The sequence below is a fragment of the Ictalurus furcatus genome, chromosome 19 (assembly GCF_023375685.1).
Source record: "Ictalurus furcatus strain D&B chromosome 19, Billie_1.0, whole genome shotgun sequence".
Classification (NCBI taxonomy): domain Eukaryota; kingdom Metazoa; phylum Chordata; class Actinopteri; order Siluriformes; family Ictaluridae; genus Ictalurus; species Ictalurus furcatus.
This window is the reverse complement of record NC_071273.1, coordinates 23,047,977-23,071,672: the sequence shown is the minus strand read 5'-3', so window position 1 is coordinate 23,071,672 and position 23,696 is coordinate 23,047,977. Positions and strand designations below refer to the sequence as shown.

The 23,696-nt window shown below is 42.5% G+C and overlaps 1 protein-coding gene across 1 annotated transcript in view; it reads left to right on the top strand.

Moving 5' to 3' along the window:
• lrmp (lymphoid-restricted membrane protein) overlaps window positions 1–23,696 on the top strand; it is a 42,542-nt gene that overhangs the window by 1,538 nt on the left and 17,308 nt on the right. Inside the window, exons 3-25 of the mRNA XM_053650908.1 lie at window positions 261–441; window positions 551–609; window positions 706–781; window positions 1,412–1,570; window positions 1,732–1,849; window positions 2,705–2,755; window positions 3,729–3,806; window positions 3,916–3,972; window positions 5,532–5,591; window positions 5,689–5,753; window positions 7,007–7,103; window positions 7,333–7,467; window positions 8,401–8,496; window positions 11,146–11,297; window positions 12,156–12,261; window positions 13,001–13,358; window positions 14,747–14,796; window positions 15,793–15,892; window positions 17,624–17,738; window positions 18,191–18,257; window positions 22,143–22,189; window positions 22,340–22,410; window positions 22,512–22,612. Of these exons, the coding sequence (XP_053506883.1) occupies window positions 261–441; window positions 551–609; window positions 706–781; window positions 1,412–1,570; window positions 1,732–1,849; window positions 2,705–2,755; window positions 3,729–3,806; window positions 3,916–3,972; window positions 5,532–5,591; window positions 5,689–5,753; window positions 7,007–7,103; window positions 7,333–7,467; window positions 8,401–8,496; window positions 11,146–11,297; window positions 12,156–12,261; window positions 13,001–13,358; window positions 14,747–14,796; window positions 15,793–15,892; window positions 17,624–17,738; window positions 18,191–18,257; window positions 22,143–22,189; window positions 22,340–22,410; window positions 22,512–22,612 (2,399 nt within the window). The remainder of the gene's footprint in view (window positions 1–260; window positions 442–550; window positions 610–705; window positions 782–1,411; window positions 1,571–1,731; window positions 1,850–2,704; window positions 2,756–3,728; window positions 3,807–3,915; window positions 3,973–5,531; window positions 5,592–5,688; window positions 5,754–7,006; window positions 7,104–7,332; window positions 7,468–8,400; window positions 8,497–11,145; window positions 11,298–12,155; window positions 12,262–13,000; window positions 13,359–14,746; window positions 14,797–15,792; window positions 15,893–17,623; window positions 17,739–18,190; window positions 18,258–22,142; window positions 22,190–22,339; window positions 22,411–22,511; window positions 22,613–23,696) is intronic.

The following is a 23,696-nucleotide window of genomic DNA, read 5'->3' as shown; positions in this document are numbered from 1 at the left end:
ATAGGCGGCTTGTCTCTCTCTACGAGTGTATAATAAATGACATTACCTGCTCACATGACTGACATTTCTAGTTAAGTCAATAGCTGGGAAAGTCACAGCATTTTAGAGTTAAAACGCCGATGGCAAAATGATTAATGATCGATACATTTTTGTGCTTTGTGTATCTCACAAATGTGTAAAAAAGCACATATTTTTGTGCTTTGTGTATCTCAGCCTGAGCACCATCACGGGGAATAACCCTGGCTTGAACTTTTCTGTAGGTAAGGTGTACGTGTCTCACATCGTGGACTACCTGAGACACACGACGAGTCGTAGCTCTGAGGACAGCGGCCTGGAGGAGCTGTGTAACATGCTGGACCCCGAACACAAGGACATCTCCATCGACCTGGACACCTACCATGCCATAATGAAGGAGTGGATCGAAGACTGCCGCAATCAGGTGTACGTACAAATCCACACGTAGCGTCGTGAATCGGGAGAATGTGACGCGGATTAGCAGAGTGCTTTTATGTATCTTTATTAATTCACGTTTTTCATTTCTTTCTCTCAGGAAGGACGGTAACGACGACATCGCTCAGGAATCGGTCAAATTGCCAGACAGCTTGTCGGGTAGCTGTGATCTCGGCGTGTCCAGCTGAAGTCTTTTTACACAATCTTTTTCAGTGTGTTTATTTCATCTGTTATGTTTTCTCTTCTTCTTTGTAGCCAGGAGGTCATTTCTGCTGAATATGACCTCAGGCAGCCTGGAGGCTTTTGGAGGAGAAGCTTCTAGAGCTGAGCTGTATGTACGTGTGTGTGTGTGTGTGTGTGTGTGTGTGTGTGTGTGTGTGTGTGTGTGTGTGTGTGTTCTGAACTTAATGTGTGTATGTACAGTATATTATGACCGCTATTATGAATGTATTCTGTTAAAATGCTATTCGAGTTGCTTAATTCATTTAAAACCAAAAAAATGGACATTTTTTAATCCTCATGTTTTCTTATTATAGCATGTTTTATTTTGTGCTTTTAAAAAAAAAAAAAAAAAAGTTAAAATCTTTCAGATCGTGTTTGATATCCGATATTAATCAGCGACAGTTTGGTGTGATGAAGCAGAGTTACTGTTGATTATTTTCCTACCAAAGCACATGCTTGTTCCTCTTGCACCACAGCAATTTGTGAATTCTTTTATTATTATTATTATTATTATTATTATTATTAATGAAAGAATGATACGTCATTCTTTTTATCCGTTCAGTTATGTCATAGGACGACCAAAAAAACAAATTAGTTCCTATATTCACTTACGTTATAGCAGCTATAAACATCGTTCCATCACCAGATTACCCCCCCCCCCCCCCCCCGGAAAGTTAAGACAAAAGAAACGGCTTATGATGACGTGCGAAAACGATTTATGCGCTCTCTTGTTGTACAGCGAGACGTCTGATTTGGTGTTCTGCGTGGCCGACTTGCAGTTTAATAACCAGAAACTTCAGGAGGAGGTTCGGAAACTGAAGCAGGCCACGGAGGCGATGGAGGAGACCAACCAGAGACTCGTCGAGGAAAACGAGGAGCTCAAGACTCAAGCTAAAACGTACTGTGTCTTCTCATATATATATATATATATATATATATATATATATATATATATATATATATATATATATATATATATATATATATATAAAAATATATTTCTCATTATTGCCTTGTCACTCTTGTCTTTTTCAATGCTGTTGGTGTTTTCTCCTGCAGGGGGCAGCAGCTGCTACAGAAGGAGCGCATGCTGAAAGAGGAGGTGGAGGAGATGAAGCTGACTTTAAGCTCTTCGGAGGAGAATCGAGTCCGAGCCTCAGCTCAGAGTAAACAGATGGTGAGAGTCATAACATGTACATGTCTTATTATGATCTATTATTATTATTAATCAAAAACCAGCTGGATCACTAGCTATAATTCCATCCACGTATTTTATTTTATACAAATTTATCGCATAAAAAAAATAAAATAAAAATGCTGGATGGAAGATCTAGATGCAAATAAAATTGTGCTGTTCTCGTATTCTGATTGGTCAGAAGGTGGTGATTAATTTATACCAGTGGTGTTCTCGTATTCTGATTGGTCAGAAGGTGGTGATTAATTTATACCAGTGGTGTTCTCGTATTCTGATTGGTCAGAAGGTGGTGATTAATTTATACCAGTGGTGTTCTCGTATTCTGATTGGTCAGAAGGTGGTGATTAATTTATACCAGTGGTGTTCTCGTATTCTGATTGGTCAGAAGGTGGTGATTAATTTATACCAGTGTTCTCGTATTCTGATTGGTCAGAAGGTGGTGATTAACTTTCTCTAACTGCAGCTGCAAATCGCAGGTTTATATTAACGCGCTCGTCCTCGTTCACAGGGACTTGTACGGCAGACGATCCACCTAACGTAAAACTAAACATAAGCAGAAAAGGAACGAACTTGCATCACGGACGTTCCATAACGTTTAAATATTTGGATTTAAATAAATGGATAAAAGTACGACGCGTTATTATTCTTTAATACGTTTAAAACTGGGAATAGTTGAGAAATTACTGTGGAATAAAAGGCTTCACTCTGCTGGAAAACATCTGGACAGCCCAGCCTTTTTTTTTTTTTTTTTTTTTTAAAACGAGTAAAAGAGTTAGTTTAAAGAAACGGGTTGACGTCATTGCTCGTCGTGACCTCCTTGTGTTTGTTTATCCGCAGGAGCGAGAGAACCAGGCTCTGATCTCGAAGCTCGCCTCTCTGCAGGACGAGGTAGAGTCTCCGTCACCGTTTCATAAACAAATTGATTCCTTTTTGGCTTGAGCTCTTCAACATCAGAGACTGTACAATGAACTAGACCATCTAGTGTACCGTCACCTCTGGGAATAATTATTGGCACCCTTCATAAAAACAAGCAGGACGTTTGCACTCAAAGAATTGCACATGGAATAAATCATTTTTCAGAAAATGGTGATTTCAAAATTATTGGCCCCCCCACCAGAACTAGTCATGAGACTTTACTTGCTTTATATGTTCAGTGTAAATTTTAGTGTTATTCCAAAATTCACGCTGCAAGGATGTACGGTAAACTCCAAAATAGGTTTTTTTGGCAGCCTTTATGACGAGAAAACGAAGCCTCTTCTGAAGAGATCCTACACATTTCCTCTGTAATTGAATGAACAATTAAATAAATTAAATACCTTTTTTTTTTTTTTTTTTTTTGGTCTGGTTTTACAGCAAGTCAAATATGCGTTAAGGTACTAATAATTCTAGAGTTGAAAGTTTAATACTCTAGCACCTTCCTTATCATGTTTTTATTTAAAAAAACCCAAAACAAAACAAAAAAAAAACACAATTTCTTGTTACAATGCTTTTTTGAGAAAAATTTCATATAAAGGGTGCCAATAATTTTGGAGTTGACTGAATGCTTTTCATCTTTTCTTAATGTTAAGTTTACTTTTAAGATCATTTCCTTTACATATAAAATTTTTTGTGTGTGTGTGTGTGTGTGTGTGTATATATGTATATGTATATATATATATATATATATATATATATATATATATATATATATATATATATATATATATATATATATATATATATATATAAAAATATAAATTTAATAATTAGAATAACCATTCCATTCATTTTTATAATTTTTTGACGTTTAGAAAAAAAAGGAATTTGTGAATAGAGGAAAGAGGTAGTTTCATTGCTCTTACTCGCTTTTGTCAATAATAAGAACATGAAGGTGTCTGTGGAGGTGGCGGAGCTTCAGAAGAAGATGCAGATGCTTTATGAGCTCAATGCTGACCTGCAGGTGGCTTCACATTCCCCGTTATTACACTTCATCTTAATCTATTCGTTCGGTCTTATCCAATAAGACTAAAACTCTTCCCTCACCCACGTCTCTGCGTGTTTACCTCAAGGACCAGGCTCATTCCTTCGACGCTGCCATGACTGAGAAGGACACGTTAATTCAGGAGGTCAGTCCGCTGCCGGTCCTTACCGACAGGTTTTTCCTGACACATACGTAACGACAACCTGAAATGAAAGCTGCTGTTGGCTCATGTCCTGGTTTAGATCCATCACATCAGCCAAAACCCTTATAATGCTAGTAGAGTAGTAAAAAGATAGTAGAAGTGGAACATCTGGTCGTTTCGCAAGTCTTTTGCTATTGGACCCACATGGAATCGCGGATTAAGCACTTTTAATGGGTCAAATCTCAATTTAACTTCCAAAAACCTTTTTGTTCATGCTCTCGTTCACTTTAAAGTTATTCACAGAGCCTACACGACCCCTTTCAGGCGATTAAAATGAAGCTACACCTGATATAATATTTGTAATATTAACATCAAGTACTTTTCTCCATAAAATTTGGGAATGTCCCGTCCAGTTGTTTCCCGAACTGTGGATCTGTTTAAAATAAATAAATACTGCCTAAATTGGTTTACGCCACATGTGTGTACAAAAAATAAATTGGTGCCATAACCTCTTAAAAATAGTGAATTTTGAATGTAGGACATAATATCGCTAACCTGCGACTATTGAAGCCTGAAAATCTTTTTGATCCAAGGTACTGGGCTTTATAAAGAAAACGAAGTAGACGTATAACTTATTAGCAGTCATTAGTCTCTTCATTAGACATCCAGATGTTTGGTCTGATATGTCCGTTGCCCCTCTTTCCCCGTATTTTGTTTGAATCTAATAGTTCCCTACATGCTTGAATCGTTTTATGTTTGAAATGCAATAAAAAAAATAATAAAAAAAAATTGATCCAAAAAAGTGTAGAATAATAGCTGCAGTTCCTCTGTTGACCACTAGATGCCACTAGCATGCACAGTGTATATAAAGCTTAGTGTAATTCAAACTATTATTCGGTTAAAAGTGGCAGCAATTTTAATTTCATTTGTAGAAAAAAATATAACATTTTAATATAGTGTCCTTCATTTATTTGTAAACAATACATCTCCAGTGTTTGTGTGAATTATTATTATTTTTTTTATGAGGTTCATCAATCTAAAAAAAGCAGATTTGTGCAATAAATGTTTTTGGTGGTTTTTTTTTGTTTTGTTTTGTTTTAGTTAGTCTGTCCAGTTTAGCCCCAGGAGTTGAACCCAATGTAGTCTTCTCCTGTTGTAGCCCATCTAACTCAAGGGTCTACATGTTGAGATGCTTTTCTTCTCACCACACTTGTACAGAGTGGTTATTTGTGATCCTGTAGCCTTTCTGTCAGCTTGACCCAGTCTGGCTGTTCTCCTCTGACCTCTCTCGTCAACAAGCCCGTCTCTGTCCCCAGAACTGCATGATATTTTGTTTTTCGCACCATTCTGTGTAAACTCCAGCGAGTGCATCCTCAGGATTTTATGCACTGCGCGGCTGCCACGTGATTGGCTGATTTAGATAATTGCCTGATTGACCGGGTGTTCCTAATAAACTGAGTGTTTGAGTATAGACCGCACATATGTATCCCTGCTTTGTGTAAATAATGAGATGTGTGCTATTTCTGATATAATTACTTCATCTTGGTCTCTTAAACTTCCAGAAAATGAGGCAGATCGAGGAGCTGAAGGCTGCGGTTATGGAGTACTCCTCAGTGACTGAAGTAACACACACACACACGAACGCAGTGTGTTCATGAACCTCATTGGCATGCGTTTGGTGTAAGTGAATTGTTTAAAATTTGGATTCATCTTTTCCAGCTGCTGAGAGCAGAGAAGAGCAAGCTGGAGAGTCAGATGCAGCTGCTGCAGCCAGATGTGGCCATGTAAGAGTATATAAACACACACTTTGTTTCTGTCTTTTACAGAGTGTGAATGATACAAGACAATTACAAAAAGCTAACAGTTAGTCGATATGAAATATAGCCTTGATGATGGCAATAATAGATGTGGAAAAACAACTGGCCATGCTAGATGTGGCTAGCTAGCAACCATAGCGGCTTGCTAGTAGCACTTTGGTTAACCAGCTAACGTTAGGGGATTGCGAGCTTCGCGTGTTTAGTCCTCGTGCTACCCGGGTAACGTGGTGTGTTTTCACACCTGTTAGTCCTTTTGTCGAGTCTGACTCAGAGAGAAATCGAAACTTATGGTTTGTTTGATTTCCGGTTTGGTTTAGTTTCACACTGCGCTTAAAAAAAAAAAAAAATAATCAAAACCTAAGCCAAAGGAAAAAAAATGTAATGTCGAACGAGGGGTGTGCAGAGCTGAAAACTCTAGTACTCGTGAAGATCTTTCCCTTATTGAGGTAAACAAAGTGTGCAGAAAAATCACTCTATAGTTACATAAATAAAGCGTTTATTTTGTCGCGTCTCGCGTTTTTCTCTTTTTGTTTGTCGGCCCGAGTCTCCACGATCCATGATGGCATTTGGCTCTGTTCAGCAGCTCGCATCTACACAAAAGCCCAAAACAAAAAAAAATCCACTGCGACCCAAAAAGACATGACGCGTTCGATTCACTTCCTTCAGTGGAGTCGATTCAGAATCGAATCACCGTCTCGCCGAGTCAGTGAGTTCATTTGGGAGTGGAGCGAGACGTCCGCATCGCTCGGATGCTCTGGGACACCAATGTGATTTGCTGTGTTCTAACCTGCTTAAAGAACCTCGCCGAGGAGGAGAACACACCAGGGTTCCCGTTGAAGCACGATAAACTATGCCAAAGATTTCAAAGTGCCCTTAAATATATAAAGAGATTTTTGCTTTTGAATGCATGACTATTATAAAAATCCGAACGGCGCTCTTTCAAAGCGTTCCGGTGCGCCTTTCCCAGTAATGTATCTGCTTCTGTTCACACATGAGCCATCATCATGATGATGATGATGATGATCAGGGTTATGTAGGTATGAAGGGTCAGCTTCCTGGGATTTCAATCACATAATAAACTACTTCGTGTTTAAATGCCATTAAATTCCTGGGAATTTTGGGCTTGCGTGTGTGAAAAGGGCTTACATCAAATGACTTGTTCTTGCATAACATTTCTTCTTATACATTGTGTGTGTGTGTGTGTGTGTGTGTGTGTGTAGTCCTGGTCTGTCCCTGTCTGTGGCGTACAGACTGAATCAGACGAGTTCAGGTTCTCTGGAGACGGAGCTAGCCCTGGCGCAACAGAATCCACCCGAGGTGTGTGAGAGAGCGACGCAGATTATCACCCGTCTGATTTTGAGTGGATCACACACTCGACTCCCACACACACTTCATCTCCATCCACTCCTAAAACACCACAGCTACAGCTATTGAACACACAGAATACAGTATAAAAGCATGCAGGATACTGTTATCATGTATGGAACATTTTAATTCTGTCGTCTTACTATCTTCGTACGATTTTTAATACACGCCGTATGTGCAGGGGGCGGAGCATTTTTCCTCCATGTGCTTGGCCTCGCCTCTGGACGAGACTCTGGACCGTGAGGTTCTTCTTCTCCTGCAGGGTCCCACACCTGAGCAGATGTCTCAGGAGTTTAAAATCCTGATAAACAGACTGGTAATGTCAAACCGAGCCGTTTTCACACAGCTTTCTCATGTCGAGTTACGGCATTACCCGACAGAACGAACGTAGAAGAGAAGCAAACTTCTGGAAAAGTATCATCGTGGTTGGTTTAGTTATGAAAAAAAAAACAATCAGAAACTTCCACAGGTCATCAAATCCATAATGAGAACATGCAAAGAATAAAATGAGGTGTTCATGGTGTACAAATTATTATTATTATTATTATTATTATTATTATTATTATTTTCGACGTTTTTCTATTCTATTCCAATTTAATGTGTATTTTCTTATCTGTTGTGTGTGATTGAGCTACTGTAACCAAGGGATTTCCCCAGTTTAGCTTAGCTTATCTTTGCTTAACGGTGGCCACGCGGAACGTGATGCTACCACCACCATGCTTCACTGTTCCTACTATACGTACGAAACCTATTTCCTTACAGAAAACTGCACCACATCGACGATTACACGTTTTATGTTGCGCGTCCACGGTCCCTGGGTAGCGTTGAGAACGATATCGTATTAGAATGGGAGAATTAATAGAAAGGTGTCATTTGGGTCAGTGTTTAACAAATCAGTGAAGGAAGAATGTTAAGCAATGAGCTTTGTGTAACACACACACACACACACACGGGAGCACCGTGCAAGTTTACAGACATTTTTATTTATTCCTCTCTTATCTTATCTCTGTAGGCTTTCACACTTTTTGCAGTTATTTGATGGGGGGAAAAAAATAAGCAGCTCACTCAACATGCACACTGTTACCATAACAACGCACTTAACCTAGCTAGTTCTAGCTAGCTAACCTCACCCTAGCTTGCTTTCTAGATTAGATTTATGGTCGTTAGTAATGCAGATGATATTGTTGATGATAATGTAGAAAACACTGTGTGTGTGTGTGTGTGTGTGTGTGTGTGTGTGTGGATTCAGAGGCGCGAGTTTGAAGAGGACACGCTGGAGGTCCTCGAAGCATTTCCAGGCTTTATGAAGAGTCAAGAAGTGCAGGACTCCGACCCCAAACGCCAGGTGAACAAACTGATCGGTGTGAACACTTTGGGTTCTTTATGGCGCCTTTATTATTTCCTATACTTTAAAGGTGCAATATTAGATTTAAAAAAAATAATTATTTATTACTTGTATAGATAACCTAGAAAATGTATCAAACATAATCAAAAAAAAAAATGGTTTAATCCATGACCTCAGGAAAAAAGTGTATTAAATGGCTGAGAGACCCGTTTGGAAAGCTGACTTCCAGTCCAGGATGCTTGCTTGTGTTTGGATGCGCCTCCTGTCAGTCACAATCTGTGGCCAGTGTAGATCCTGGGGGGCGGAGCTTGGTGAACATGGGCAGGAATGGCATAGGGTCGGCTCGTGGATTTTTAAAAAGATCATTCAGATCGCTGTCTCATGTAGTTTTAGGAATATACTCAGTGGGGTTTTTCCTGTAACAGCTCGGTCAGGAGGGTTTTATTCATTTTATACCATAGCAATTTGTTTACGATTATGTATGTGTTTATTTTTTGAAGAACGCCATGCCCTAACTTGTATCCATTTTTAATTACATTTAATGCCTTGCATCCGGATACCAACACCGTGCTTCACTGCTCCTTCCGGAAATGATGAATAAACTTCACTATAAGTGCCTGTTCTTTTATAATCTCTATACGTGGAGCGTCTGTCGTACAAGTCCCTGTGAATGAGCGGTTACTATAGAAACGATACCAAGCACATTAATGGTGGCATTGTATACAACTAGGATTCATTTAAAAAGGTGCTGAGGAGAAGGAAACAAGACTCTTGAAAGATTATATAAGATCACCATTCTCCACTTTTCGACATTACATAATTCTGCCTGCCGAGCTCGTGTGTGTGAGAGAGAGAGAAAGAGAGAGGCATAGTTGGAGCAGAACGACATGCACATTTTTTCCTACTAGTTAACAATCCAGGCTGAAGTCGCCCACACAGCTCATGGTCAAATTCCCATGAGTCAAGAGGTGCAGTGCAGAGAGCCGGAGTGTAAACTATACAGATTCATCTAGAACCAGGGTTTCTCATCATCCATGCTTAATTTTTGTGCTGGAATGGATGCCACCATGACTTCCACCTTCAAACGGTCAGGTTTTTAATGTTTTGAGGTGTTAAGGTTTGATATCTGCTCTACTGGAGTGCTTGTATAATATCATATATCATTTAATAAAATATAACGTTCTAACCATAATGAAATACGAAGGTCTTAGCATTGTGATTAATTAATAACAATTATTCATTGATTTTATGTATTTGGGTTTGTTTAGCATCTTTTATAGATGCTAAACAAAGATATAGATGCGTTTTATAAAACGCAGCTCAAGGTGCTTTACAATAAATAATGTAAAGTAAAAATAAACCGGTGACTCATCACTGGAAATCATCAAAATGTCAAAAGAGATGAACGTATAAATAAAGAATAAGTATTATAGTGTGAAAACGGTGTGTTAGCAAAAGGTAAATAAGATGCAGGAAGGTATTAGAACATTAATGTAAAGGCGCCGGTGTTGAAAATGAATCGTATAAAACGAGGTTTCATTTCTATCAATGGTGATGATGAAGGAAACTGGAGAGAGGTGTAAGACTCGTCGGTGCTACCGCCGCCGTGCTTCACTGTTCAACATCTCCTCACGTAAAACTTCACCGTATCGGAAAATATATTCCATAGTATAATTGATGTTATAAGACTATCATTATGTAAAAGTAATGCGCCTGTAAAGGGAAGGCAAATGATAAAAGCTAGTTAAATGCGAAGTGATTAAAATATATATATATATATATATATATATATATATATATATATATATATATATATATATATATATATATATATATATATATATATATATATATAAGCGTGTTAACAGATAAAAGTACAATATTTCAAATAATGTATAAGCGATGTGCCAGTAGAAGTAAGACCATTTAATAAACCCTAGTAAGCTAGTTGTTTATTGTAGTATGTTTATTTTTAAAAATAAATCCTTTCATAAAAGCAAAAAAAATATATATATAAATGTATTATAAAGTGTGTTTAAAAAAAAAAAAAGAGAGAGAAAAAGAAATGGGTTTAAAAAACGGTGATTTAAAAGAAAAAAGGTACTTTTTCATGTGTCGTTAAAAGTAAAGAAAATAATAAAAGGTAGTTAAATGTTGGTTACTTTTTTTTTTTATCCTTGTAAAAAAAAAATGTTTTTTTTAATTAATCGTACAAAATATTTTTCCAAATCTATAATATTTGATGTGTGTGCGGGGGGAAAAAAAAAAAAAAAAGAATAAAAGTGCTATAATTCAAATGTTATAAAAGTAACGTGCCAGTCCATTCAAGTGAAATCATCTTCAGGAATTTGCTCTGAGCCGAGTGTGCTCTGTAGCTCATGCAGCAAGGTTTTGTTGAACACAAACTTCCTAACTCGGCTTCACATCACAAATCACAGCCAGCCTACGCATGCGCGCGCACACACACACACACACACACACTGCTCCTAATCATACAGCACCATCTCCTTCACTTTATTCTGAGTCACTGGAGCTGCAGTAAGCGAACGTTTTCAGCAGGGCGTTTATTTATTTATTTATTTATTTATTATTGAATTTTGTTGGCGTGGAGTTTTTGTTAATGGAAGTCGGGGTCACTCGGGGTCACAGGGCCTGCGGGTTCAGCTGGAGCAGCGGCGTCGCGAGTGGACTCACGGCCTCGAGCGGCTGAAGCAGTACACGGACTCGCTGGAGAAGGAGCTGCTGAAGATGGCGAGCAACATGCGCCGGTCACGCACCGAGATCCTGCACCTGTCCGTCAGGTGAGTGATGGGGGTTCCCCTCAACGTTTAGTTAAAAATTGGACTTTTTGTCTGAAGTTGTCATGCTGTTGTGTAAAGATTTATCATGAATCCATCACTGTTTTGTATGAAAAGTGACATTGAGATGTTTGACTCGGTTAAACATGCTCTATTGGAGACTTGCATCCCCCTCAACCCCCCCAAGACAGTTCTTGGTTCAGTCCGAGTTCGCAGGTGATGATCTGATACATGGCATGTTTACGGTTGAAGGAAGGGGCGAGGAGATAACACCACAGGGAGACTGTTACTGCGCTCGCTGTGATGACGTGAAGTTCATCTCCACCCTGAAACACATTAAATATGTTTATACCGAAATATCTGTGGCGTGTTTAGCGATTCTGGTTCTAGTGTGTCGGGTGATCCTCATTGTAATGGTGTCTTATACTGGGGGGGGCGAGGGAGGGGAAAAAACCCAACCTCAAACATTACTGATAAGGGTCAGGATTTACTTTGAGCTCCTCAGGGCAAAAAAGAGCAAGTGTTCCCAACTCAAAGTCCCAGAATGCAATGCTGCCATACGACGCAGAGACTCGACTCGAGTGCCACGGAATGGCATCAGCTTTGGAAGCTGATCTGTTTGAGCAGGGTGTACAGACGAGGAGGTGAGAGAGATGTGCAGCATCTAAGAAGCACTAAAGCGCCGCTGCATCGCTTTTTACTGGGAGATGAAACAAGGGCTAAATCTTTATTAAATATCAGCAGGGTTCGTACTCAACAGTACTCGTTTATTAGGCAAAGTAGATGATTGTGTGTGAATTCAACACTAAAAGAAGACGTTTTTACACTGTGTGTGTGTGTGTGTGTGTGTCGGTCTTATAGGCTGCAGGAACAGGAACATCACAAACTGCTATTACGTGAGGAGCTGGATCAGCTGAAGGCTCAGCAGGACCTCAGAGACGCCAGCTGTCAAACGGACCCGCCTCAGGTACGCTACTCGACCTGAACTACCGGAACCTTCTAACTGTTCTGCTGTTCTAGGAAAATAACAATCCGTAATTACCACCCCGAAGTCGACTATTTTTCCGTAACCGCACGTTCCGAAGTGTTTTATTCCTCTTATACTACTAAACTTGCCGACAAATTCCGTTTTTAAAAAAAAAAAAAAAAAAAAAAAAAAAAATTTTAATGAATGAACGATTTTTAATAAATCATTTAACATTGATTAACATCCTTGAAATAAGTTTGCACTTTCCGTTGTAACGGCTATAAACAGTCCTCCTGTCGGCAGCTTTATTTATTTATTTATTTATTTATTTATTTATTTATTTTCCCTCTCGAAGTTAATAATAAAAAAATGAATTAAAAAAAGGCCAGCTTGTCATGTTGTAGAAAGACCGTGATGCGTAAACTCGTCTGTCCTGAAGATGGCGCGAAACTTGGTTACAGCTTTACGTCTGACACTGGAGACTCCTTCCTTAAATGTTAGATAAAAGTCTCCAGAATCGACGATGACGTGCCTTTTTTTAAATCAGATAACGTGGAGGATGCGTTGCCAAACAAGTGCATATGGACGAGCCGTTGCTATAGAAACGATAACATGGATACATTCGAACACTTTGTTGTCCAAGATGCTGTTTGAGATTGAGTTTGTTGCAGTGTAATGCATGCGTGTGTGTGTGTGTGTGTGTGTGTGTGTGTGTGTGTGTGTGTGTGTGTGTGTTTAGGTTGTGTACGAGGAGGAAAACTCATCCCCGGAGTGGGACAGGGTGTATCCGCTACTCGACTCTCCTTCTGAAGAGGACACCGCCGAGTTCGAGACGCACACACAGGAAGACGATGAGAAGCAACCTCTTCCTCCTGCTGCTGCTGATGATGATGGTGATGAGGAGGACGAGGAGTTACAGGAAGACCTGAGCAAGCTGGAGGGCTTACACGAGACAAGTTGTGGGGAAGACGTTAAACAGGAATCGAATACACCGAGAGAAACGACACGTGATTCTGGAGATGAGGCCGAGAAGCTCCGAGGTACCGGCACGTCCCAGGAGATTCAGCGAGAGAGCATCACGGACACCGGACCACGCGGTGAGAACAGCATCTCACGTCTAACTGCCGAGTTCTGGGTCAGAACGTGTCGAGTAATTTTCTCTAAGAGTAGCACTGCTGCAAATCACCCATCATCGAATACGTTAGCGTTTCTGTAGTAACGCCCGAGTCTGAGACCGGTACGGCGCGCGCCCCGCTGTGTAAACGTTTATCTGGTGCAAGTTTTCCGTAAGGAGATGTGTATTGAACACTTTCTGTTCGCTTCAGTTTCCACCATCTTCAGACAGAGGAGTTTATCCTGGTCTCACTGTAACTTATTTATTTATTTATTTATTTATTTATTTATTTTTATCTGATTATCTTTGAAAGAGAGGCTAGCGAGGAACTGACTGTTTATAGCTGCTATAAAGTACGTGAGAACAGGAATGAACTTGTTTCTCCAGATGTTTCACAGCGTTAAATGTAACTCTAAATGGATAAAAGCATTAAATTTCAAATTTAAACCAACCAAAAAAAAAAAAAAAGCGAATTGCTGTGGTGTAAGAGGAATAAAACATTTCGCAACATGCTGTTAGACGAAAATAATTAAACTTTTGGATTCTGATTAAAGTATTGGCACCGTTGGCTTAATTCGTGCCTCACATTGCCGTTACTGTTGCGGCTTTTTCATATATATATATATATATATATATATATATATATATATATATATATATATATATATATATATAATATAATTTTTTTTTTTTCAGTGAATTATTTACACTTCATTACAGTAAGCTGCTGTACCATTGTATGTCCAAACCTTCTTCTTTTATTCCTAGTTTTATTGCCCTTTTTTTTTTTTTTAATACTAGTAGGAGTCAAAGTAACTTGAAATGTACAATTTAACGTAAATCAGCTGTTTATTTGCGTTTCTTGCTGGAAAAACCATTTGGATAGATTTCCGTGTCCATTACTAGTCACCTCACACCCTCTGCACAACTCCTCCTTCTTTCAAGGGTACTTGAAAGGGTGTGTGTAGTTCTGAATTTGGGTCCATATCCAATACTCTGCTGTACTGTTCGGTAGTCGAGCGTTTTATTTGTTGAGCCTCTGTAAATGAAGCTCTGCTTAGTCTCTAAACTCCCTAATCCTTTTATATCCCAAGAGTCACAGGGCAGACAGCTTAATCTGAAGAGTCTGGGATGCTTTTTGGCTCCAGATTTTGTCCTTCTATGGTGCTTCTGCCTCGGCCTGTCCGTCTTCTTGGGCCACACCTAGGTTCAGGTCTCATCCATCACCGTACGAAGCGACCATCAGACAGGCATTCTGCTTTCATAACAAGTTGTAACGTCTCAATGATGGCACTGGGGTTGGTGGTGAGATTGTGTGTGTGTGTGTGCGCGCACAGATAATTATTTAACGTCGATATTGTTAAATTTCAGAAACTCTGCTTGATGAGGATCGACTCGAGGATCACTGCGAACCGCAACAGGTACACCCTTTTTTTTTTTTTTTTTTTTTGTGTAAAAGTTTTTTATATTAAAAAAGGGCAGAGATTCTGCAAAACTGCCACAGTATGAAATACAGGCGTTACACTATATGGCCAAAAGTATGCGGACACCTGTCCTTCACTCCCATATTGTGGTTCCTGCTCAAACTGTTGTCAAAACTTTTGCACGCCCACAACTATATGGAACATCTCTGTAGGCTGTCCAAACATTGTTCCAGCATGACGATGCACCTGTGCTCAAACCGAGCTCCATGAAGGTCGGACTGGAAGAATTCGAGCGTCCGGCACAGAGCCCTGACCTCAACCCCAATGAACACCTTTGGGATGAACTGGAACACCGACTGCAACCCAGACCTCCTCAATTCTTAATATCAGTTCCAGACCTCACTAATGCTCTTGTAGCTGAATGAACACGAATCCCCTACACAGCCACGCCCCAAAATCTAGCGTAAAGCCTTCCCAGAAGAGCAGAGCTCATTATAGCAGCCAAAGGGGAATAAATCTGGAATGCGACGTTCAATAAGGACACATAGGTGTGATGATCAGGTGTCCACAAACTTTTGACCACACCGTGTATATGCACTAGGGTTGTGTCACACAGTGTCACATGGTATCATTAGATTTTTTTTCGACAAGTAAACGAGCACTGTACCCGATACTAGTATTAATACCGATGCATTTCTGGTATCTCATAAATAACAGCGGGCCTACAATGGAACCTTGTCGGGGACCAAGTCTAGCGTTGACCTTCTTCGAGAAGAACCTACCATAAAGTACATATACGATGTGTTCCTTAAATAATGCCTAACCCAGGAAGTCTCTCTGTACTTGAATCTGGCGTATTAAAAAAAAAAAAAACCCGGAAGAATGTCTATAGGAACCTCTGATGTAGTCACAGGCATGACACGCAGCATAAACTATTGACAAACCAACGCAAAAATAAACCATGTCTCACTTTATTCTCTCTGACCCCTGCAGGAGGAAGCCAGATTCCCAGCCTGCACCGGGCCTGATGACACCCACGAGCAGGCTGTGTGCTGCAGTGCTTCTCTTTCACACTCCCACCCTCAGTGTGCTGGTGAGAGCTCTCTCTAGAATTCATTTATATCAGTTAGTCACTGCTGTGGCATTTAAGAGCAAGCATTCAGCAGTGCATTGTGTATTCATTTTGTGAAACTGTTTGAAGATGGGGGGGACGGGACGAGGGGACGTTCATCTTAAATCCTGCATCTTGTGGATTTTAATATGAATACAAGGTTACGGATGTGTACTTTTTTTATTGCTATAACGTCCGAGTTGGTTGAAGGCAATCCACGTTAAAATGGCGTGACCCCCTCGTGCAGTAATAACTGCAGCAGGTTTGCACAACTGCTGTCGATCGGTCCTGCGGATCGGCTCGGAGGAGTTTCATCCCGTTCCCCGGTACAGAACAGCTTCAACTCTGGGATGTTGGTGGGTTTCCTCACATGAGCTGCTTGCTTCAGGTCCTTCCACAACATTTCTACTGGATTAAGGTCAGGACTTTGACTCGGCCATTCCAAAACATCAACGTTATTCTTCTTTAAGCGTTCTCTGGTAGAACGACTCGTGTGTTTAGGATCGTTATCTTGCTCCGTGACCCGCTTTCTCTTCAGATTCAGTTCACGGACTGATATCCTGACAGTTTCCTTTAGAATTCAGATATAGATATAGTTCAGATTCATTGTTCCATCAATGATGGTGAGTCGTCCCGGCCCAGATGCAGCAAAACAGCCCCAAACCTTGACACTACCACCACCATGTTTCACAGATGGGAGAAGGTTCTTATATTGGAATGCAGTGTTTTTCCTTTCTCCAAATTTAACGCTTCTCATTTAAACCAAAAAATTCTATTTTAGTCTCATCCATCCACAAAACATTTTTCCACTAGACTTCTGGCTCGTCCACGTGATCTTTAGCAAATGCAGATGAGCAGCAATGTTCTTTTTGGAGAGCAGTGGCTTTCTCCTTGCCATGCACACCATTGTTGTTGAGTGTTCTCCCGATGGTAGACTCATGAACATTAGCCAATGTGAGAGAGTTCCTTTAGTTGCTTAGAAGTTACCCTGAGTTCCTTTGTGACCTCGTGGACTATTACACGTCTTGCTCTTGGAGTGATCTGTGTTGGTCTCCACTCCTGAGGAGGGGAACAATGGTCTTAAATTTCCTCCATTTCTACACAATCTGTCTGACTGTAGATCGGTGGAGTCCAAACTCTTTAGAGATGGTATTGTGACCTTTTCCAGCATGATGAGCATCAACAACTCTTTTTCTGAGGTCCTCAGAAAGCTCCTTTGTTCACGCCGTGATACACTTCCACAAACACGTGTTGTGAAGATCAGACTCTGACCGATCCCTGTTCTTTAAATAAAACGGGGCGCTCGCTCACTCACTCGCACCTGATCATCATCCCATTGATCAAAAACACCTGACTCTAATTTCACCTTAAATTAACTGCTAATCCTGGAGGTTCACATACTTTTACCGCTCACAGATATGTAATATTGGATCATTTTCCTCAATAAATAAATGACCGAGTGTAATATTGTCGTCTCGTCTGTTTAATCGGGTTCTCGTTGTCTAGTTTTAGAACTTGTGTGAAAATCTGATGACGTTTAGGTCATATTTATGCAGATATTTATCTCTCTCGCTCGCTCGCTCGTGGTGATGTACGTGCTTCCTTCTTGGAAATACATGTAGGAAAAAAAGCTTGTGTGGTGTATAGTGTTGGGGAGCTACTCGAATGTCCACGTGTTAAACTAACATGAATACAAACTGTTTTAACCACCAGATGAAGTGACTCTGAGCCTGTCTGAGCTCTCTCCCCCCCACCACGTCTCCCCGTGCCACGTATTTCCCCCAGCTCACGGGTCTGCAGCGGGGCAAACTTTCTCTTTAACCGAAAGGTGAGCCCTTTTTATTTTTGTCACATTTTACACTCTCTTTATGAATCGTGCGTGTGACACGAGCCTCATTAAAAACACACTCAACTCCCCCTGCGTTAAATCAGTCTGGATGCCGGTAGAGCGGCTCGTTCCACGCCCTGAGCGCTCATTTGCTAGTCAAAATAATTTCCCTCCCCTTTCCTGCCTGCGTTTGCGAACTTCGTTTGGCCTTGTTAAGTGGTTGCTCGCTGCTGGCTGAAACCTCGCTTTGCATGGCCACCACACACCTGTGTGTCAGGCGGTTAAAACACACACACACACACACACACACACACACACACACACAGTCTGTAAAGCCCAGCTGCATCCTGTCTGATTCTAAGAGCTTGGACAGGAATACTTCATTCATTACAAATGACTTTTCTCCTTCTTTAATTTCTTTTTCATTCTTTTTTTTTTTTGTCCTGGTTCAGCTCACCTGAGGAAGAACCAGGACCTGAAGGAGAGCAGGACGTCCCGGACAGCATGAGCATTGCGCAGGTCAGTTGGAGGAAGTCTTGTAACTACTTTTTTTACTTCTCGTATGTTTTTTTTTAAACCAACCTACTCTCTCTACTTCCTCATTTTTTTTTTTTTTTTCCCTCCCTTCGTTCTTGCAGCTTTAAACTTCCTGTCATTAACCATGTGATTCGCTTCAGTGGTACTAAGAGAGCCCCACTGATATCTCTTACAGTTCTACAGAGAGCACCGGTCTCTACACCGCTGCAGATTTTAGCCTAGCTGATCTTATTCAGGTGCAGTAAGCTCACTTCTCTGGGTCTGTAATGTAATATAATGTTCTATATTATATAAGTGCATACATGTGGATTGAAGAATGAAGGGTGCACATACTTCTGCTTTTCCATTTCTATATGTATCGGCTATGCTATTGATTGGTTTTTGCCCAGCAGGGGTACGTGATCGTACGGCCGTTTTGGTGATTTATTTATTTTCCCATTCTGTGACGTGTTGAATAAATCCTTAAATTAACTGGAACTTGTTTTGACCTCTGGGGTCATGAGCGGTCGACTTATTAAAATGATATCGTTATTCTTTTGCGTTATCTTTTTGCACCAGCTGTTATACGGACACCTCCAGACTAGATCAGTGTGTTAGTTGGCGCTACACTGTGTCTCACTGTGCCCGTTGTTCTGTTTTAGCCGTTCGTGTACGGTCCCGTGGGATTTACAGTGCACTTTGTGTAGGAACGTGTAGATCTTGTTTAGTTCTGTGTCATGTGGTTAGTTTGTGTTTTATGTAGCACCGGGGTCTTGGAGGAACATTGTTTCGTACTGTACCGGCTCTATATGGCTGAAATGACACAAGCCACTTGACTTGAGCTGTCTGTAACGCAGTATAAAAAAAACACTTGTTTTGTTCTGTTTTTATTAAAGTGCTTATCTTAGCATTTTAATAAATTATAGCAATAATAAAAATAAATAAATAGCATTTTGGTTGTGCTCTTTGTCTGATTCTCTCTCTGTCTGGTCCTGTCTGTCTGTCTCTCTGCCTGTCTGCCTGGTTCTGTCTGTCCTCTCTCTCTCTCTCTCTCTCTCTCTCTCTCTCTCTCTCTCTCTCTGTCTCTCTGGTTCTGTCTCTCTCTCCCTGTTTGGTCCTCTCAGTCTGTCTGTCTGTCTGTCTCTCTCTCCCCCTCTCTCTGGTTCTGTCTCTCTCTCTCTACCGCTCTCTCTCCCTCTCTCTTTTTCTTTCTCTCTCTCTCTCTCTCTGTCCGTCTCTTTCTCTCTCTATCCCCCTCTCTCTGGTTCTGTCTGTCTCTCTCTCCTTCTCTCTCTCTCTCTCTCTCTCTCTCTCTCTCTCTCTCTCTCTCTCTCTCTCTCTGGTTCTGTCTCTCTCTCCCTCTCCCTGTTTGGTCCTCTCAGTCTGTCTGTCTGTCTCTCTCTCTCCCCCTCTATCTGGTTCTGTCTCTCTCTACCGCTCTCTCTCCCTCTCTCTTTCTCTTTCTCTCTCTCTCTCTGTCCGTCTCTTTCTCTCTCTATCCCCCTCTCTCTGGTTCTGTCTGTCTCTCTCTCCTTCTCTCTCTCTCTCTCTCTCTCTCTCTCTCTCTCTCTCTCTCTCTGTCTCTGTCTGTCTGTCTCTTTCTCTCTCTCTCTCCCCCCCTCTCTCTGGTTCTGTCTGTCTGTCTCTCTTTCTCTCCCTGTCCCCCCCCCCCCCCCCGGTTCTGTCTGCCTGTCTTGCACTCTCTCGCTCTCTTTCGCTCTCTTTCTCTCTCTAGTTCTGTCTGTGTCTCTCTCTCTTTCTCTCCCTGTCTCCCTCTCTGCCCCCCCCCCTCTGGTTCTGTCTGCCTGTCTTGCTCTCTTTCGCTCTCTTTCTCTCTCTCTCTCTCTCTCTCTCTCTCTCTCTCTCTCTCTCTCTCTCTGGTTCTGTCTGTCGCTCTGTCTGTCTGGTTCTTTTTGTCCGTCTGGGTGTGTGTCTGTCCATCAGCTTGTCTGTCTGCTAGTGTTTGTGTTTTTATTCCTGAGCGAGGGCCAGACTCCAGAACAGGTTGGTGAATTTCCTGCTCTAACACGCCTAATGAAACAGGAAATAAACTGCTGAACCCTTCAGGTGTGTTTCGAGCAGGAAAAGCACCGAACTCCACGGTTTCCGATTCCCCAGGGACACAATCGGACACCGTCTGATGCATCTTGCCTCCGGTTTAGTGTCCGTGTTGCAGTCAGAGCTTACCTTAAAGGCATTGTTTGGGCAAATTGTGACACATTGTGACAGTTTTTGAGCAACAAGACAAAGGCATGAAGACACTGTAGCTTATCCTGGCAGCAGAAAGATGTTTCTTGGTCTGCGTTCAGCGGATTGGGTTCTCCTGCACTGTACTGCACTTTCTGCTCTTGAATGGCAGCACAGAGCTGGACCTGCTCTCCTCTGTATGGTAATGTTCTGACTCACGGCTTTCTCCAGTTTTATGTAAATGATGAACTGAAGAAATTTCCACTATGATTTTCCTGGAGTGAGCTTCTCCACTGGGGCAGGAGCCTGTCGTTATTTTCTCTTTGTTTCCATGTGATGTTCTTTCAGAATAAAAAAGAGAGAGTGGGTGTTTATAGAGAAGCTAATTGTTTATGCAGCGCAGTGCATGAGGATTGTATTTCCTCTACACGGTGGTTTTCTGGAATGCAAGAATATGTCTGTACTCACAGCCGTTTTTCTGTTTAAATGTACATCACAATCGTACACAAGCTCATTCCGGATCTTTTCTCTTAGGTCTGGATTATAATGATGGTGTGGAGGTCGAACAGATCGCTCTAATTTACGCTCTGGTTTACTTAATAATTCTGTCTTTAAAATGATTACAAGCACATCTATCCATAGGTTTCTGTCTAGGTCTAGCTCTCCGTCTCTCTACCTGTCTGTCTATCTGTACACGTTCCTTTCCTTAGCCGTCGCTCTCTTTTCGTTAACTGTCTCTCTCCGTTTCTTAGGCGTCTCTCTCCTGTCCTCTACTGTGTCTCTCCTTTCTTCACCCGTCTCTTACCTTCTGTTGTCTCTCTCCTTTCCTTTCCTTTCCTTAGCTGGCTGTCTCTCTCCTTTCCTTTCCTTTTCTTAGCTGGCTGTCTCTCTCCTTTCCTTTCCTTTCCTTTCCTTTCCTTTCCTTAGCTGGCTGTGTCTCTCCTTTCCTTTCCTTAGCTGGCTGTCTCTCTCCTTTCCTTTCCTTTCCGTAGCTGGCTGTCTCTCTCCTTTCCTTTCCTTTCCTTAGCTGGCTGTCTCTCTCCTTTCCTTTCCTTTCCTTTCCTTTCCTTAGCCGGCTGTCTCTCTCCTTTCCATTCCTTTTCTTAGCTGGCTGTCTCTCTCCATTCCTTTTCTTAGCTGGCTGTCTCTCTTCTTTCCTTTCCTTAGCTGGCTGTCTCTCTTCTTTCCTTTCCTTAGCTGGCTGTCTCTCTCCTTTCCTTTCCTTAGCTGGCTGTCTCTCTCCTTTCCTTTCCTTTCCGTAGCTGGCTGTCTCTCTCCTTTCCTTTCCTTTTCGTAGCTGGCTGTCTCTCTCCTTTCCTTTCCTTTCCTTAGCTGGCTGTCTCTCTCCTTTCCTCTCCTGTATCTCTGGTTTCCTATCTATCGGTCTATTTATCTGTCCTATATTTTCTGACTCATTCTCCGCTACCTCCCTCCTACCTTTCTCTCGCTCTCTTTCTCGCCCTCTCTTTCTCAGCACAGTAGCTCTTATTAACATTATGTAAGAAATGTTTGCTTTGAGGCTTCTCCGTCTCTGGGAGGATTGTAGTGCATCAGCACATCATCAGCTCTCGTGCGACTGGGACGCAAATGAAGCCACGTGCCAGCCGTGAGACAGACGTGTGTGTGTGTGTGTGTGTGTGTGGGGACGGCCAGTCGGCTGTGCCAGCAGGTCATTGATGCGGTGTTACTTCTATCTTACAGAAACTGACACAGGAGCAGATTTCTGACGTGCCTACTGTACTGGAGAGGTAAGACTCCGGTATTATCTCCGATTTCTCTGGAGTTTTAATAAAGTACTCGGTAAGTGCAGGTTTGCGTTCCAGGCATTCACATCATTCCCTGAACTGAGAAGTGTGTGTGTGTGGGTTTTTTTGTTTTGTTTTCGTCCACACACTCAGGAGTGGTCTGTTGCCCGTAGCCGAGGAAGAGGAACCGATGTCTGAGGCGAGTCAGCAGGGGGTCGTGTCAGGTAGGAGGAAATTACACACTTAATGGGTTCTTGACAAAATGTTATACTTCTTCATAATCTTTGTGTCTTTCTTTTTGTTTCATTCCATTTGTGTTCTTCAGTTAACTCCAGGGCGGGGAGCGGAGCGACAGGGCCGAGTGCGGCGAAGGATAACGGGACGACAGTCCCTATGACCATTAGGAACAGAATTAAAAAAGACCTGGTGAGTGTCAGTAATGTGGGATTCAGGAAAGTGGAAATGTAGATGTTTAATATAGTGTTGATGTAGCCGCCTGTCTCTCTCTGTAGTTGGAGGGGGGCGTGTCTCTCTCTGTAGTTGGAGGGGGGCGTGTCTCTCTCTGTAGTTGGAGGGGGTGTGCCTCTCTCTGTAGTTGGAGGGGGGCGTGCCTCTCTCTGTAGTTGGAGGGGGGCGTGTCTCTCTCTGTAGTTGGGGGGGTGTGTCTCTGTAGCGGGGGGGGGGGAGCGTGTGTCTCTCTCTGTAGCGGGGGGGGGGAGCGTGTGTCTCTCTCTGTAGCGGGGGGGGGAGCGTGTGTCTCTCTCTGTAGCGGGGGGGGGGAGCGTGTGTCTCTCTCTGTAGCGGGGGGGGGAGCGTGTGTCTCTCTCTGTAGCGGGGGGGGGAGCGTGTGTCTCTCTCTGTAGCGGGGGGAGCGTGTGTCTCTCTCTGTAGCGGGGGGAGCGTGTGTCTCTCTCTGTAGCGGGGGGGGCGTGTGTCTCTCTCTGTAGCGGGGGGGGCGTGTGTCTCTCTCTGTAGCGGGGGGAGCGTGTGTCTCTCTCTGTAGCGGGGGGGGTGTGTGTCTCTCTCTGTAGCGGGGGGGCGTGTGTCTCTCTCTGTAGCGGGGGGGGCGTGTGTCTCTCTCTGTAGCGGGGGGGGCGTGTGTCTCTCTCTGTAGCGGGGGGGGCGTGTGTCTCTCTCTGTAGTTGGGGGGGGGCGTGCCTCTCTCTGTAGTTGGAGGGGGGCGTGTCTCTCTCTGTAGTTGGGGGGGTGTGTCTCTGTAGCGGGGGGGAGCGTGTGTCTCTCTCTGTAGCGGGGGGGGGAGCGTGTGTCTCTCTCTGTAGCGGGGGGGGGCTGGGTGTGTCTCTGTAGCGGGGGGGGAGCGTGTGTCTCTCTCTGTAGCGGGGGGGGGCTGGGTGTGTCTCTGTAGCGGGGGGGAGCGTGTGTCTCTCTCTGTAGCGGGGGGGAGCGTGTGTCTCTCTCTGTAGCGGGGGGGCGTGTGTCTCTCTCTGTAGCGGGGGGGCGTGTGTCTCTCTCTGTAGCGGGGGGGGCGTGTGTCTCTCTCTGTAGCGGG